Genomic DNA, 14,843 nt, shown 5'->3' on the forward strand with positions numbered 1-14,843 from the left:
ACAGCATTGTTTATTTGCTGAGATAAGAGGGGAAGAGAGACTTCTCTCTTAAAATAAATATTTGCAAAGAACAATGCTTGCTGTCTGGCACAGTGTTATGTATACAGAAGGAAGACAAAGAGCTTCTTCTCTCGGAGTTGAGAGAGAACAAGGAAGAGAATGAATATATAAATCTTCAAGTGCTCATCACTTTACACAAATGGAAGCAAAGGGACGGGGAATGAAAGGGAGTCGGAGATGGCTGTGGAGGTCAGGGGTGCTCCTCAGAAGGCTGATTCTGAGCAGAGATGGTACCCCAGTCAGAAGAGAAGTTCTAGGGATTGACTCACAAGTGCAAAGGTCTGGCTGCTGGAGCTGCTTCTCTCTTGCTCCAGGAGCGGCCTGGCTAAGCAGCCTGGGCCAGTGAATGAAGTATTGAAGGGAAAAATCCTGAGAAGCCCAAAGACCACAGTCAGATGGGGAACTGACGGGAAGTTCCAAGCAGTTAGATTTTATTTTCTTTAAAAAAAAAAAAACAACTGATACGTTTTCTCTCATTTGGATGTTACAAAAACAGTCAATCAGTGATTACATGAGGCTAAGAAGGATAAGAAGAAAGGGGAGAGAAGACGTTGGATAAAAGTGGTCTATAGAACAAAATAGCTGGGGACTAGAGCTCAAAATTATCTATCTATCTATCTATCTATCTATCTATCTATCTATCTATCTATCTATCTATCTATCTCCCCTGTGCCCAGTCTTGGGGCTTGAACTTGGGCCCTGTCCCAAACTTTTCTGCTCAAAGTTATTTCTTTATGACTTTCACTTCTGGCTATTTTTGGTAGTTAATTAGAGATGAGAGTTTCATGGACTTTCTTGCCCAGGTGGCTTCAAACTGTGATCTTCCGATCTCAGCCACCTGAGTAGCTAGGACTACAGGTACAAACCACTGGTGCCTAGCTCCTGTTGTATATTTTATGAGTAACCAGAAGAGAGGAGCACTGAGGCTCTAAAGTAAAAGTCTAGGTACACAGCTGGGTGTCTAATTACTCTGAATTGATCATTATATACTTTAGATATGTATCTACATCACATAAATTAGTTCAATCAAAATTTTAATTATATTTAAGAAGATGGAAATATTAACTATCCTGATTTGATTATGATATACTGGATATATGTATCAAGTTAATATATGGTAGTCCACCAATTGATAAGATTAAAATAAATAATAAAGGCAGATGATTTTCGCTTCTGGGTAGAGAACAAATCATAATAGGGTAAACACAGATGTGAGGAGAATATTTAGGAAGTTGATCAGGTGAGAGTTAAGGTGGGGAGTGATGGAGGTATGGAAGTGATCAGATTCTGGAAATGTTAAAGGATGTTCAATGCAGGATTAGCTGGTAGAGTGGGCATCAGTCTGAGAGCAAAAGAGAATTCTAAGATGGGCAAAGGCTATTGGAAAATCTGGAGAAGGAAGGGAAAAAGTAGAAAATTATGGCACCTTTCCAACGTGTTAACTGTGTATCAAGCATCATGTTATTTTCCCTATTTATATCACATCATTTAATCCTCTAGATCTTCCTCCCTCCCTCCCTCCCTCCCTCCCTCCCTCCCTCCCTCCCTCCTTCCTTTCCTCCTTCCCTCCCTCCCTCCCTCCCTCCCTCCTTCCCTCCCTCCCTCCCTCCCTCCCTCCTTCCCTCCCTCCCTTCCTTCCTTCCTTCCTTCCTTCTCTCTGTGGTATTAAGATAGGTTTGAACTCAGATCCTTATTCTTGCTAAGAGTGGCTACCACTTGAGCCACATTCCCATCTGTTTTTTGCTTTTGTGATTTTCAATCTTGCACTTTTTTCTAATCCTCCTACTTGTTTTTCACATGTAACTGAAATTACAGGCACATGCCATTATATTTGAATTATTCTTTGAGATAGTGTCTTGCTACCCTTTTTCTGAGTTTGACCTTGAACTTTGAGCCTTCTATTTCTGCCTTCTAAGTAGCTAGGTGTACAGCTGTGAGCCCTAGCTAACCTCAACTTTCAGCAAAGGAATCGAGGTTGAGAGAGGGCAAGCATTTGACCAATGCTGGAGCAAACAGTGGGCCAGGCACTGGGCTCCATATGGTCTAGCTACAGAGCACACCCTGTAATCATCTGTGCAATTCAGCACCTAGTTTTTCTGAGAAATGGAAGGTTACTGAGGGTTGGGAAAGGGGCTCTAGGAAGGCAGCGTCAAGATTGGAAGCTGAAAAAGAATGTTGACTGATTAATTGAAAATACATCTCAAGAATTTAACAAAATAAGACAACAATTGGCAATGCCTTCTTTAGGGTGTTGTTGGTATGGGTTGTAGCCGAGTCCCTGGGCTGGCTTTTGCTATGTCCACATGAGGAAAATGACTGCACTGCAATCTTTCTGGGTCTCTCTCAATGTAGTCTCATTTCTTGAGTGATCTCTTCAGCTACCACAATTGGGGTGGACCAGATTTCCAGCTCCCCATCCTTTGAGATAAACATCCCCTTAATCTTGTTTAGTACAAACGCTGACATGAAATCCAGCAGGCTGGCAAGATGGCAGTTGAGTTGTGACATATTTATTAAGCTCAGCACTGAGTCTGACACTCAGAGGAACAGCAAATTAATTCAAGACACACTTTTTTTTGTTGCCTTTAAGGGGCTTACAGCATTGGTGTGCCTGGGGGACCACCCAATATCCACTAGGATTAAAGAAATCAAATCTCTACTTGGGCCTCCTTGCACTGTACAGAATGACCGGCCAGGAGATGAAACGGGCTTGGTGCCTGTGGAATGCACACCCGGCCTGCAGACCCTCGGCCTGCGTGCATTAACCCCACCAGCAACCTGGCTGCTGCAGGAGGAAAGGTGGCTGTTTGTACATAAACATTGTCATTTCGCTGGGACTGCTATTTCATCTTTGAACCTTGGCATCAAAGGAACACTGACCTTATTCCTGTAGCTTGCCTTTCTTTGAAGCATATGGCTTTGCATTGCAGATTAAAGTGAAGACATTCATCAAGGAACAGACCTGGCCAATCGTTCCCCAAACTAAACCTGTAACAAAGCCTTGAAAGGCTCCCATCATAGTTGCAGGTCAGTGGGCAGGAGATGAAGGCTTGGAGCCAGGCTCCTCTTTCTCAGATCCTTTTAGGCAGTTCTAAAAAGACACAGTGCATCCTTTCTAGCCCTGGGCAACTTTACCCTGAGAGTTTGCCTGTCTCTGCAGAAAGGCATAAATGAATGCAACAACCTCCAACCTGTCCTGCTCATTTAAGAAGACATTATTGCAAATGAGGCCAATGTGATCATTCACTGTGTGCTTTTGAATTCTTCAAAAGATGTGCCAGACAGAATCACCTGAAACTGGATGGTTCTGCAGATCTGCTTTTCTGCTGGAGCCTTTGTTCATTTCTTTGAAAAGAAACTATCCTATCTTGCTTCCTATTTATCCTATCTTGACCCTAAGAAAACAGATCAGACACTAACCATTCAGTTTGCTTTTGTTTCCTTCTTAAGAGGAGTAAAGTGAGACTTTAATTATGAGGTTTAGAACAGTAACCAAATAATTATTTAATTTTAAGGCTAGGAGAGAGACCAAGAGGAGTATTTCCCACCTCATAGATAGAAAAATTGGTGATAGATGACTACAGAAGGGCAAAATATTATGCCTTTACAGTGAATTAATCTCTCTACAGATCTTCAACTGTGGTCAGAGAAATACAGTGAGTCCAAGTAGTGATAAAGCCAGAAACCAATCCAGAGGAGGGAAAAGAATGGTTGTAAAACTGAAAACATGGAAATCAACTATCCTATAAAGTTTTAAAACATTATTAGCGAGCCAGGCAATGGTAACTCACATCTATAATCTTAGTTATTCAGGAGGCTAAGACCCAGTGGTTTGAGACCAGCCTGAGAGGAAAAAATCATGAGACACCAACTCCAAAATATCCAGAACAAAAGCCAAGCAAGCATTTAGCCCTGAGTTCAAACCCCAGAACTGGTTAAAAACAAAACAGGATTTAGTGAAAAATCTGTTGTGAGGTATAAGCTAATTTCCCAAATCACTTCCCTCCACCCCCCCCCCAGTTGCTCATCATTAAAGTAAGGCCAAAAGACACATTATGAGATAATTTATATGCATTTTTGCCTAAATATGAATTGATTTTCCATGAAGAAGTTGTTGAAGCTCAAAAAAAGTATAGCTTTAGAAAACCCAACTGACTTAGCTCAGTTTCTAAATGTGTTCCTTTAAATATTTATTCATTTATGATTTTTGCAGTGATGGGGCTAGAATTTAAGGCCTTGAGCATCATAGGCAAATGCTATACCATTGAGAGAGTCATACTGCAGCCCCAGACCTGGGTTATTTTACTGCTTTTTTGTGTGTGTGTTGGGGCTTGAACTCCGGGCATTGACTTTCTCTTGCCAATTTTGCTTGTGGGTGGCATTTTACCTCTTGGAATTTAGAATATTTGCACACACACAAGGAAATCTTTTGAGAATAGGACCTAAATCTAAACACAAAATTTGTGTTTCATAGACACTGGCTATGCATAGCCCACAGGAGACTTTTATACAATAATTTTAGTTCTTTTGCACTTTAATGGTCCAACCATATGAAGTCAACTGAGACATTTTATACTTGGGGCATAGAATTAGCATGCAAAATTTCAGGTTTTGGAGCATTTTAGATGATGGATTTTCACATTCATGAACTTTACCTGGCAATGGGTTTCTGGTAAAATGCATATGTGAATAAATATTCTACTGCTTTGAGGGTAATAAAAAAGGATGGTTATCCCTATAGGTCTTCTATAGGCAGTTTGACAGGTTGTACCATGCAAGCCAGCTGGGAGGTGGGATGTGTCACAAGGATTGTGTAGCCAGTGGGGAATTCTAGAGTTAACATCACTTGTTACTTTCAATATACTCATTAGCTTGCCTGGCAACAAACATCTGAGTCAATAGCTATATCCTTCTTCTTCTGATATAAAGAAGAGGTGAAAGACAGAAGGAGAGTACAAGGGGCTTGGGAGAGTTTTCCAAAAGAAGAAGATTTAGGCTGGGTGCCATTGTTGGCTCATGCTCATAATATTACCTACTCAGGGGGCTGAGATCTAAGGATCACAGTTGGAAGCTGGCCTAGGCAGGAAAGTCCATGAGGCCCTTATCTCCAATTAAACTGGAAGTGGAACTTTGTGATTCAAGTGGTAGAGGGAAAGCCTTGAGCAAAAAGCTAAGGACAGTGTCCACACCCTGAGTTAAAGCTCCAGTGTCTCCTCAAAAAGAAAAAAATAAAGATTTGTTTCACTTTAGTTGAGCAAAGTATTACATTTGAGCAAAGTATTGCTAGGAAATACAAGGAAATTGCTGGAAAATTATTGTCTCCACATGACCTTAAGTGACCAGTAGATTTCCTTTATCTAACCTCTATCTATATAAATATAAGATCATTTAAAAGTTGAGCATTACATTGACTACTTTGCTTTTAAGGAAATACAAGAGAGAGCACAAGAAAACTCAAGAAAACACACACACACACACACACACACACACACACACACACACACACACCCCACGGATGTACCCATACATGCATGCACATATATCAGATATATATCAGCATACACATATTAACATGGAATTTACTTCATTTTAACATAATTGATCACAAAGAACAATCCAAATATGCTGATCTTAGGAAGAGGTGATTTAGAAAGTTGGCTTCAACTAAGGATTTGTGTGGGTGTTTTACACACATACTCTAGCACATTTATCACCTGCTTATCACATGTTTATCTTGTACATTCATCACCTTGATTTGCAAATTGTTGTCAGAAAAAAAAGTGGGTGTTTTGAGAAGGTGAGAAGTTGACAGACAGAAGCCTGAACGAGAAGCTCCTGGAAAGTAAGCTTTCCCCAGTACCTCTTACCCTCTGTGGATCCATCGTAGCCCATGATGAACTTCATTGCCTGAATGACTTGTTCAACTACTGGAAGGCTCATGGATGTAGCATAAGCAGCACTGTGTGAGTGTACTCGTAAATAATCCACAATGTCCTGAAGAAGCAATCCAAACAGAAAGAAGTCCCTCTCAGTATTGGTGAAAATCATCTCCAGTCCCATTTCCATGCATTATAAACAAACAAACATTTGATTCTTGCAGCTCAAAGGATGAATAGGCAGATTTTCAATGGGAATCACCAAAATGCTGATTGTTTTCTGCCTTTCCTCTTCCTTAGCCTCTCCTTCAAAAAATTCACAAGCTATACATAGGTGGGACACGGCAAGTTTGGAGTTAAGGTCTACAAGGCAAAACCATATGTGTGAGGGAAAAATGATTTCAGAAACATCTGTTGAATACCTATTATCTACAAGCATGAGGACTTGACATATAGGAGTGCCCAAAGAATGTAAGGGTTTGGTTTTACCCTTGTGAATATCGTATGTGATTATACTCATAGAAACATAATGGTACAAAATGAGTACATGCAAATGAATTCATGTAAATGAGCATATGCAAATGAAATGAAGTAAATGAGAACATGCAAATGAGCTACAAGATATGTAGGAAGACAGGCTACTGCTAGTTGGCTTAGACAGGCAGTGTTCCAGAGAGGAGGTAGGACTGATACAGCTCCCAAGTCTCTAAGACTGAGAGGAAAAACGTGGAAGAATAACATGAAGTTAAACAAGATAGGGAGGCAAGACAAGCATGCATGTTTGATTGTAAAAATGGCTGTAATTCTTCCATTCCATGTATGTATGATAGTTGCAATCCAAATTTGCTGCTCTTCCCATCAGGAAGTCCATGAATGTGGGCTGGACTTGTGTCTAGTTGTGAGCAGTAGAATGAAGCAGAGGTGATGATGTGGTGTGTGTGTGTGTGTGTGTGTGTGTGTGTGTGTGTGTGTGTGTGTGTGTGTGTGTTTGCCGTTCCTGGGATCTGAACTTAGGGTCTGGGTGCTGTACCTGGTCCTCATGTGCTCAAGGCTAGTGCTCTACCACTTGAGCCACAGTACCACTTTTGACTTTTTCCAAGTAGTTTATTGGCATCTCACAGCCTTTCCTGCCTGGGCTGGAGCCTCTTGAGTAGCAAGAATAACAGGGATGAGCTACTGGTGCCTGGCTTGGTGTGCTACTTTTGAACCTCTTCTCGAAGGGTCCGGTCCTCTTCAGCTGCCATGTCAATAGTCCTGAGCTAGCCTGCTTATGTGGAGTAAAGTCATGTGGAGTAGAGTCATGTGGACTAGAGAAATGGCATCACAGCTGAGGCCTTCAGTATCTAACAAGTCCCTGAGGAGAATAGAACCACTCAGCTGAGCCCTGCCCAAACTGTTTATGTACAGATTTTTTAGCTAACTAAATGGTGTTTTTTTTGTTGTTGCTGCTTTGTTGTTTATTTTTTGTTTGCCGATCCTGAGGCTTAAATGCTGGGCCTGGACGTTGTCTCCAGGTTCCTTTTGCTCAAGGCTAGCACTCTACCACTTGAGCCACAGTACCACTTCCAGCTTTTTCTGCGCTTAATTGAAGGTAAGAGTTTCACAGAGTTCTCTATGTGGGCTGGCTTCGAACTGTGATCATCAGATCTCAACCTCTTGAATAACTCTGATTACAGGCATGAGCCACTGCCCACCCCCCACCTTGGTTGCTATGTTTTGAGTCAGCTTGTTATGCAGCAAAAGCTAACTGGTACATGTTTGGAAGACAGGAAAGGACATTTGAGACTACAAACTCAATCATGTTGAACCTGGCTAGTGGAAAGTAAACCAGAGAAAACCAGAGCATAGTCTAGGACCACATAAACTGTGGTTGTGCCTTGGTCAATAGAAAACTATTGGAAGTTTTGTGGAACAGTTTTGTGTTGATCTTCAGTAATAGGAACAATCTTTAACCTACAAGCCTGAGTCTGAAGACAAACATAACGTCTACGGTAAGCTGGCTGAGAGCCCCAAGAAGTTCCAGTAACCTGTTTCTGAGTGAGGAGGAGTGAGGAGATGGTATCTGCATACTTGGGTTAGCTGTACTGGCTCAGGGCCTGGGACTTTCAGGGTGGCCTGTAGAAAATGTAATGAGCTGATGACAACTGTATGTATCAGCAGTGAGGTCTTTAAAGGAGATGGTACCTTCTCTTTAGGATAATGCCACAGCTCAGACTCCCAGCTGTCTTCTCTGATCACTGTTTTTGAGAATGAACTTGGTGGCATTCTTGAGAACTGAGATCCTTTGGTTTGGAAAGTCCATAGCCTCTTAATTCTACTTTATTGGTTACACTGGTTCCTGAGGGCTGTGCCATGTCCTTCAATTGTCTATCTCTTTTGGGGTGGGTGGGCATGGTTGTTCACAAGCAATTTAAATATTCGAAGTTTATCTTCCTAAGTGAAGTGACTGGTCGGCTTCACAGGTGTATGAATGATGGTTAAGTCAATAATGTAATGACCATACATGACCCATAGGGGGAGCCAGGAGTTCAATTCTGTCCAGGCCTCAATATTTCTTTTCTTCTAAATCCACTTCCATATTTTCATCTTTGTTGACTTCCTTTCTTCCTCATCTGCATGTCAAATGATTTATTCTTTTAGTTGTTTTTTCCTTTCCATTTATTTTTCCTTCTTTTTTTTTAAACTCTGCTTTCCCCTGGGTTATTTTCTTGTTAATTTCTCCATTTTCTTTTCTTTCTTTCTGAGTTTTTTCTCCTGTCCTTCTAATCTTTATTTCCCTCTCTCCTTTGTTTCCCCCTCTTCCTATCTCCCTTCCCTACAAGTATATACCAAAAACTTCTTCTGAGTTATATCTTCCACTAGAGTCACATCCACCGCTTTGTTTCATAATGCTTTCAACTGGACCTTGGGCAAGTTTCTAAAATCTCTCTGTGCTTTTCTTTTTCCTCAAATGAGATCTAACAGTAATACCTATGTGAAAGTCATTATAAAGATGGAAGGCAGTAAATGCATGTAGGCTTCTTAGAAATGTGGTGCACCGAGAAAACAATGTATTGGGAGGCTATTGCTGATGCATTGCCAATCCCTCTTCCCATCTCTCTTCCCACAAGTATGTGGGCAAGACTTCTGGGTTATATCTTCCATGTGCATGTGTGTGAATCTGAAGAGAGGAGAGAGGGTAGAAGGAGGCTACTTCCTGGCATCCATTATCCATGCAATAATTAAAATTAAGTTTATGCTTCTTTTTTTTGATGAAGCACATGAAGTAGTTGAAGTTATTTTTCCCCCATACTGCAGCATGAGGAGGATGAGAGCCTGCCTAGAGGTCATCAGCCACATGACCTTCAGGAAGTTCAGCCTGGAGAATCTGAGCTCTTCAAAGAGCCAGCATTTATTTTTTCAGTGGCCACAGAGAAATGTGTCCTTCCTCGCCTTCTCTGCAGCCTTTAATTGGTGGGTGGAAGTAGAGAAGAATTCCTGATACTCAAGTCAGTATTATATCAGCAATACATTTAAAAATTTTTACATCTATCACTCTCACTTCCTAGTGGGATGAAGGGCTCTTTGAGAGCATGGATAGAATGCATTCTTCTCTTAAGATCTCCAGGGTAGGGACTTAGCAGGGGCCCTAAGATGGGGGAAGACTGAGTCCTTGGCAAGCATAAGTGGGTACAGTGCTGCCATCTGAGGAGCAAGTCTAATGACATCCTCAGCCTGGGGAGGCATCACGGAGACAAGGATATAAAACAAAGCATCTTTTGATCCCCAATGTCCCTCATCTTAATTTCCTTTCATAAACTGAGAAATTTCATAAATCAATCACAGCCATTCTTAGTTTGAATAAGTAGCCCATCAGAATATCACTGCTCCCTTTCAATATCAAGACAGTTGATCCCACAGTATTATTACTTGGAGCTGAGTCTGAGTTTATGGGTTCAGGCTAACTCACTTGTGTGGTTCACCAAGTGGGCCTCTGGAAGTAACTTTCTGGTAAGTGTTAAGGAATGCCTCAATTCTGGTTTACTGATTTCCCTTCCTCATTTCCCTATTGAATATCATGAGCTATGAACTAAGTTGCCTTGGGTCTTTTGTAAGGCTAGCCTGGGTTGTGTCTTTTTTCAGAGTGGGTTAGAGGTTTCCAAGTCCATTTGTAAGTTCAAAACCCTGATTGTTTTCTTTTGCCCATAGGCTTGGAGTTCAAGGGCAAGGGTGGGTTTTCAGGAGGAAATCAGACAGGAGGCCCTTAGAATAAACATCTTGGTCCACGTTCCATGACCTCTATTTACTTCAAAGGGCTGTTAAATACAGCCAGGGCTGGGAACACCAGGGCAGAGCTGGCTTCTGTAAAGTGCCTGCTATGCCTGGCTTACAGACTGTGGGGGCTAATGATTATCCCAAAGTTGGCCGCCCTCCTCCAGAATTCCAGTCCTGCAACCTATCAATCATGAAGGCAACCTTTGCTTCATTTGTTTGAAAGTTTCTCTGGTCAGCCTATGGGAGCTCTGGCAGTCAGGCAGGCAACAGTACTTAGGATCCATGCCTAAAGGATCCATGCCTAAAAGTCTCCAGTGCTGACGATTATCTTCTCAGAAATTGGATTAAAAAATGACCATAAAAAAGAGAAAGAAAAGAATTTATCATGATTTGGCAGTGAGCCATAATTATCTGAGAAATGTAGAAAGGCAGAGTCTTCCAGGTGGGCTGTTCCCTGTACATCTACACCAGCTCCAAACTCAAAGTGAGCAAAAGGGAACTCCTGTAAGTCTTAAGAGAAAGAAGCCACAGCTGCATGCTGAGGGATCATGCTTGTAATCTTACCTACTCAGAAGGCTGAAATTTGAGGATTCTGGTTCAAAGCCAGTCTGGTTAGGAAAGTCTGTGAGAGTCTTATCTCTAATTAACCAGACAAAAGTTGGAAGTGGAGATGTGGCTCACATGATAGTGTGGCAGTCTTGAGCAGAAAAGCTAAGGGATTGTGCCCAGGCCCTAAGTACCAGCCTCTGTACTGGGCACCAAATATAAAAAAAATAAAGAAAGAAAAGAAAAAGAAATTATAGCTGAGTAGTGAGCCTTAATGGGTAGAGAGGACATTGTGCGGATGATCCTGAGGACAAAGCAAAGCATCCACTTTTGGTGGTCTTAGCACCAAATCACATTGTTTTCTCCCTGAACACATTTTTACATATGTGTGTGTATATATACACACACATGCGTACACACATATGTATACATATATGTATGTATATATCTCATAAGATATATACATACATATGCACATGAATACATATTCACATAAGATATACATATATGTATATATATAAGAATTATAGAACTCTGCAACTTTGAAAGTCATACTTTTGTTATAAAAATAGACAGCTAGGAAGATTTTTTTTTCAAATAAAAATCTTTACTGTTAGAGCAGGAAGCTGGTGGCTCACGCCTATAATCCTAGCTACTCAGGAGGCTGAGACCTGAGGATCACCGTTGGTAGACAGCCTGGGCAGGGAGGTCCATGAGATGCTTATTTTCCAATTTATCACAGAAAAAGTTGGAAGTGGTGTTGTAGCTAAAAGGCTATCCTTGAGCAAAAGGGATGTAGGGATACCACCCAAGCCCAGAGTTCAAGGCCCAGGACCAGCCTTGGGAAAAAACAAAACAAAACATTTACTTTAAGCCTAATCTCCGTCCTTTAGTTTAAAAGAATATTTTAAAACACACTCAAAATGAAAATTCACCACAAAACTGTTTAAAGTTCAGTAGAATAAAACATATGATTTAAGTTGACACTACATATAATTTAGAAATTAACCTAAGTTTGAAACTTTAATGTGCAGAAGAGAAGATGCATATATTACATGACTTCATGGGCTCATTAGGCTAGCAGGAAACCAATTTATCTGGATTTGTCACTCTCACCAACACCATTTTAGAAAGTGTCTGTCTGCATGAGTTTTTAATCACCAAGCAATGACACATGCACACAGTATCTTATGAACTTTGCTAATTCCTGTTCATCTTCTAAATCTTTGAACATTGCCTCTGTCTTCAGAGTTTTGTAGGGCAGTATCTCCTAAAATGGGCTGAGGCTCTGCCAAGTACTCAAAATTTCTGCTGCCATCTAGTGGTATGTTTAAATACTGCAAAGAAACATGGATGGGATGGAGAAAAGAGAGTGAAGACATGAATGGTACAGCTGTCTGGATTCAAGTATGCACAGGTGATATTTTGAAGGCCAAAAAATGAATAAATGCATACACTTTGCTGCATCCATATCAATTTGAATTGCACTAATTTTCACAATTGGTCAGTATCTACCCGAGATAAACAGAAAAGTTAGGTAGACAAGGGTACTCTTCTTTTACTAATTGAACTACCAGAGTTCAGGTACTGGTGCTTGAACTCAGGGCTTAGGCACTATCCCTTAGCTTTTTTTTTTCTTTCCAGGCTGGCACTCTAAAAATTGAGCCATACTTCCGTTTCCAGTTTTTGTGTGTTTGTGTCTCACAGACTTTCCTACTTGAGCTGTTTTTTTTTTTTTTTTTTTGCCAGTTCTGGGGCTTGGACTCAGGGCCTGAGCACTGTCCCTGGCTTCTTTTTGCTCAAGGCTAGCACTCTACCACTTGAGCCACAGTGCCACTTCTGGCCTTTTTCTATATATGTGGTTCTGGGGAATCGAACCCAGGGCTTCATGTATATGAAGCAAGCACTCTTGCCATGGGCCATATTCCCAGCCCCTTGGGCTGGCTTTGAACCTTGATCCTCAGATCTCAGCTTCCTGAGCAGATAGGAGTATAGGTATGAGCCACCAGAATGTGGCTCTCCCACCCCTCTTTATCACTTTTGTGACTTGGCATACATTATTCCTTCATCATGAAATGAAACCTCCTGTCATCTGTCTACAAGACTAACAGTTACTCTATACAACTTTCTGGACACTGCCTTGCAGAGTTTGTTTTCTTCTGTGTTCTTTTTCTTGTAATTAACTCCTTCCATGCTCTTTTACTACTGGATGGCACTCCAAGTGCTTGGGGACTCACCTGGCTGGATTCCTAGTATAATTAAGGTGGTAGTAATCAGAGGGCATATATAGAACTGAATTGAGACTTTCAAGAAATTCATAGAGGGGGCTGGGGATATAGCCTAGTGGCAAGAGTGCCTGCCTCGGATACACGAGGCCCTAGGTTCGATTCCCCAGCACCACATATACAGAAAACGGCCAGAAGCGGCGCTGTGGCTCAAGTGGCAGAGTGCTAGCCTTGAGCGGGAAGAAGCCAGGGACAGTGCTCAGGCCCTGAGTCCAAGGCCCAGGACTGGCCAAAAAAAAAAAAAAAAAAAAGAAATTCATAGAGGCCTTGGATACTGTGGTATTTCCAGGCTGGGCAGATTTTAACGGGCCACCAGTAGTCCATTACTTACCTTTTTCCCTGCTACGTAGCCTCCAACAGCTCCAAAGCTCTTGCTGAATGTGCCCATGTATACATCTATGTCATCAGGGGACAGTCCATAATATTCTCGGATACCTCGGCCAGTTGCACCCATGGTTCCAATACTGTGAGCTTCATCAATGTAGAGGTAAGCCTTGTATTTCTTCTTTAGTGCCACAATCCCGGGAAGATTTACAGCAGTACCTTCCATGCTGAAATAAGGGGGAAAATGCTCATCACTAATGAATACCCTCCTTGGTGAGTTTCTCTTCCAAGACCCCTAATAGCCTGTTCTGACACCAGCCAGAGATGACAAAAGTCTGTCAATTCTCTCTTCTGAAGGATAGCATATTCATCTTGAAAGGCTGCTCAGCATGCTTCTGTTACTTGAATAAAGTCATATCCATTCAATGGATTGAATGCTTTGTGTTCTTGTACTCAAATACCAAGTCAACAATAAACTCATTCAATTATTGATCCAATCTATAGTTCTGACTAGGCCACCTAGTCCAACCATTTTAGATCCTGGATGTTTTGCTAGTTTAATTGCATTGCTCTCTGATGAACCATTTTCACTTACCTGTTGTTATCTATTGGGTCAGCTCAGGCTGACCTAAATTCTGTGTTTGAATTCCTAAAGACTAAAATGATTTAAGAGGTTAAAAAGCATAGAAGAGCTTAAGATATCCCAGCACTCATTAACTTATAAAAAGAAAGTTCCAAGGACCACTCTTCCCTGCTCACTGCATGGAAGTTTTTTTTGGGGGCGGGGGAAGGTGAGGTGGGGAACAGCCTTAGAGCTTGAACTTAGGGTCTTATTCACTCAGCTGTTTGGCTGGTGTCTACTACTTGAGCTATGCCTCCATCCTTGCTGTCTGCTGCTTATTTTGGTGTTGTCTTTTGGGCCAGTCCTGGGCCTTGAACTAAGGGCCTGAGCACTGTCCCTGGCTTCTTTTGGCTCAAGGCTAGCACTCTGCCACTTGAGCCACAGAGCCACTTCTGGGCGTTTTCTACATATGTGGTGCTGAGGAACTGAACCCAGGGGTTCATGTATATGAGGCAAGCACTCTTGCCACTAGGCCATAGTGCTGCTTATTTTGAAAATCATGTCTGACAGTCTTTTCTGCCCAGGCTAGCTCTGAACCTCAACCTTGAATAGCTAGGATTACTGGCATGAGGCACTGGCTCCCAGTAAGTCAAAGTCATATATTAGGCTCTTGGTTCTATGTTTTCCATTTCTTTAGAACAATGGAAGTGAAATCTGACACATCACAGATCCCCTGCAAGGTTTCAAGCACACATTGGTTGCTAGCTTTCTACCCTAGGGTAGCTGATTCCATAGGTCAGAGGTGGCTGGAAGATGTCCACAAGCTCCCAAGAGGAGCTGACACCACGCATGGAGACAACACTTTGAGCACCAAGTCTATAAATGAACCCTTTGGCTTAGGCTTTGGGTTTCTTTTTCATTTTTAGTGAACAGTAT

At 41.7% G+C, this 14,843-nt stretch overlaps 1 protein-coding gene across 1 annotated transcript in view; it reads right to left on the minus strand.

The window, feature by feature from the left end:
* Sptlc3 (serine palmitoyltransferase long chain base subunit 3) overlaps window positions 1–14,843 on the minus strand; it is a 97,774-nt gene that overhangs the window by 27,496 nt on the left and 55,435 nt on the right. Inside the window, exons 8-9 of the mRNA XM_048349366.1 lie at window positions 13,353–13,572; window positions 5,928–6,054 (exon numbers count right to left, since the gene is read on the minus strand). Of these exons, the coding sequence (XP_048205323.1) occupies window positions 5,928–6,054; window positions 13,353–13,572 (347 nt within the window). The remainder of the gene's footprint in view (window positions 1–5,927; window positions 6,055–13,352; window positions 13,573–14,843) is intronic.

Source organism: Perognathus longimembris, chromosome 6 (genome assembly GCF_023159225.1).
Source record: "Perognathus longimembris pacificus isolate PPM17 chromosome 6, ASM2315922v1, whole genome shotgun sequence".
Classification (NCBI taxonomy): domain Eukaryota; kingdom Metazoa; phylum Chordata; class Mammalia; order Rodentia; family Heteromyidae; genus Perognathus; species Perognathus longimembris.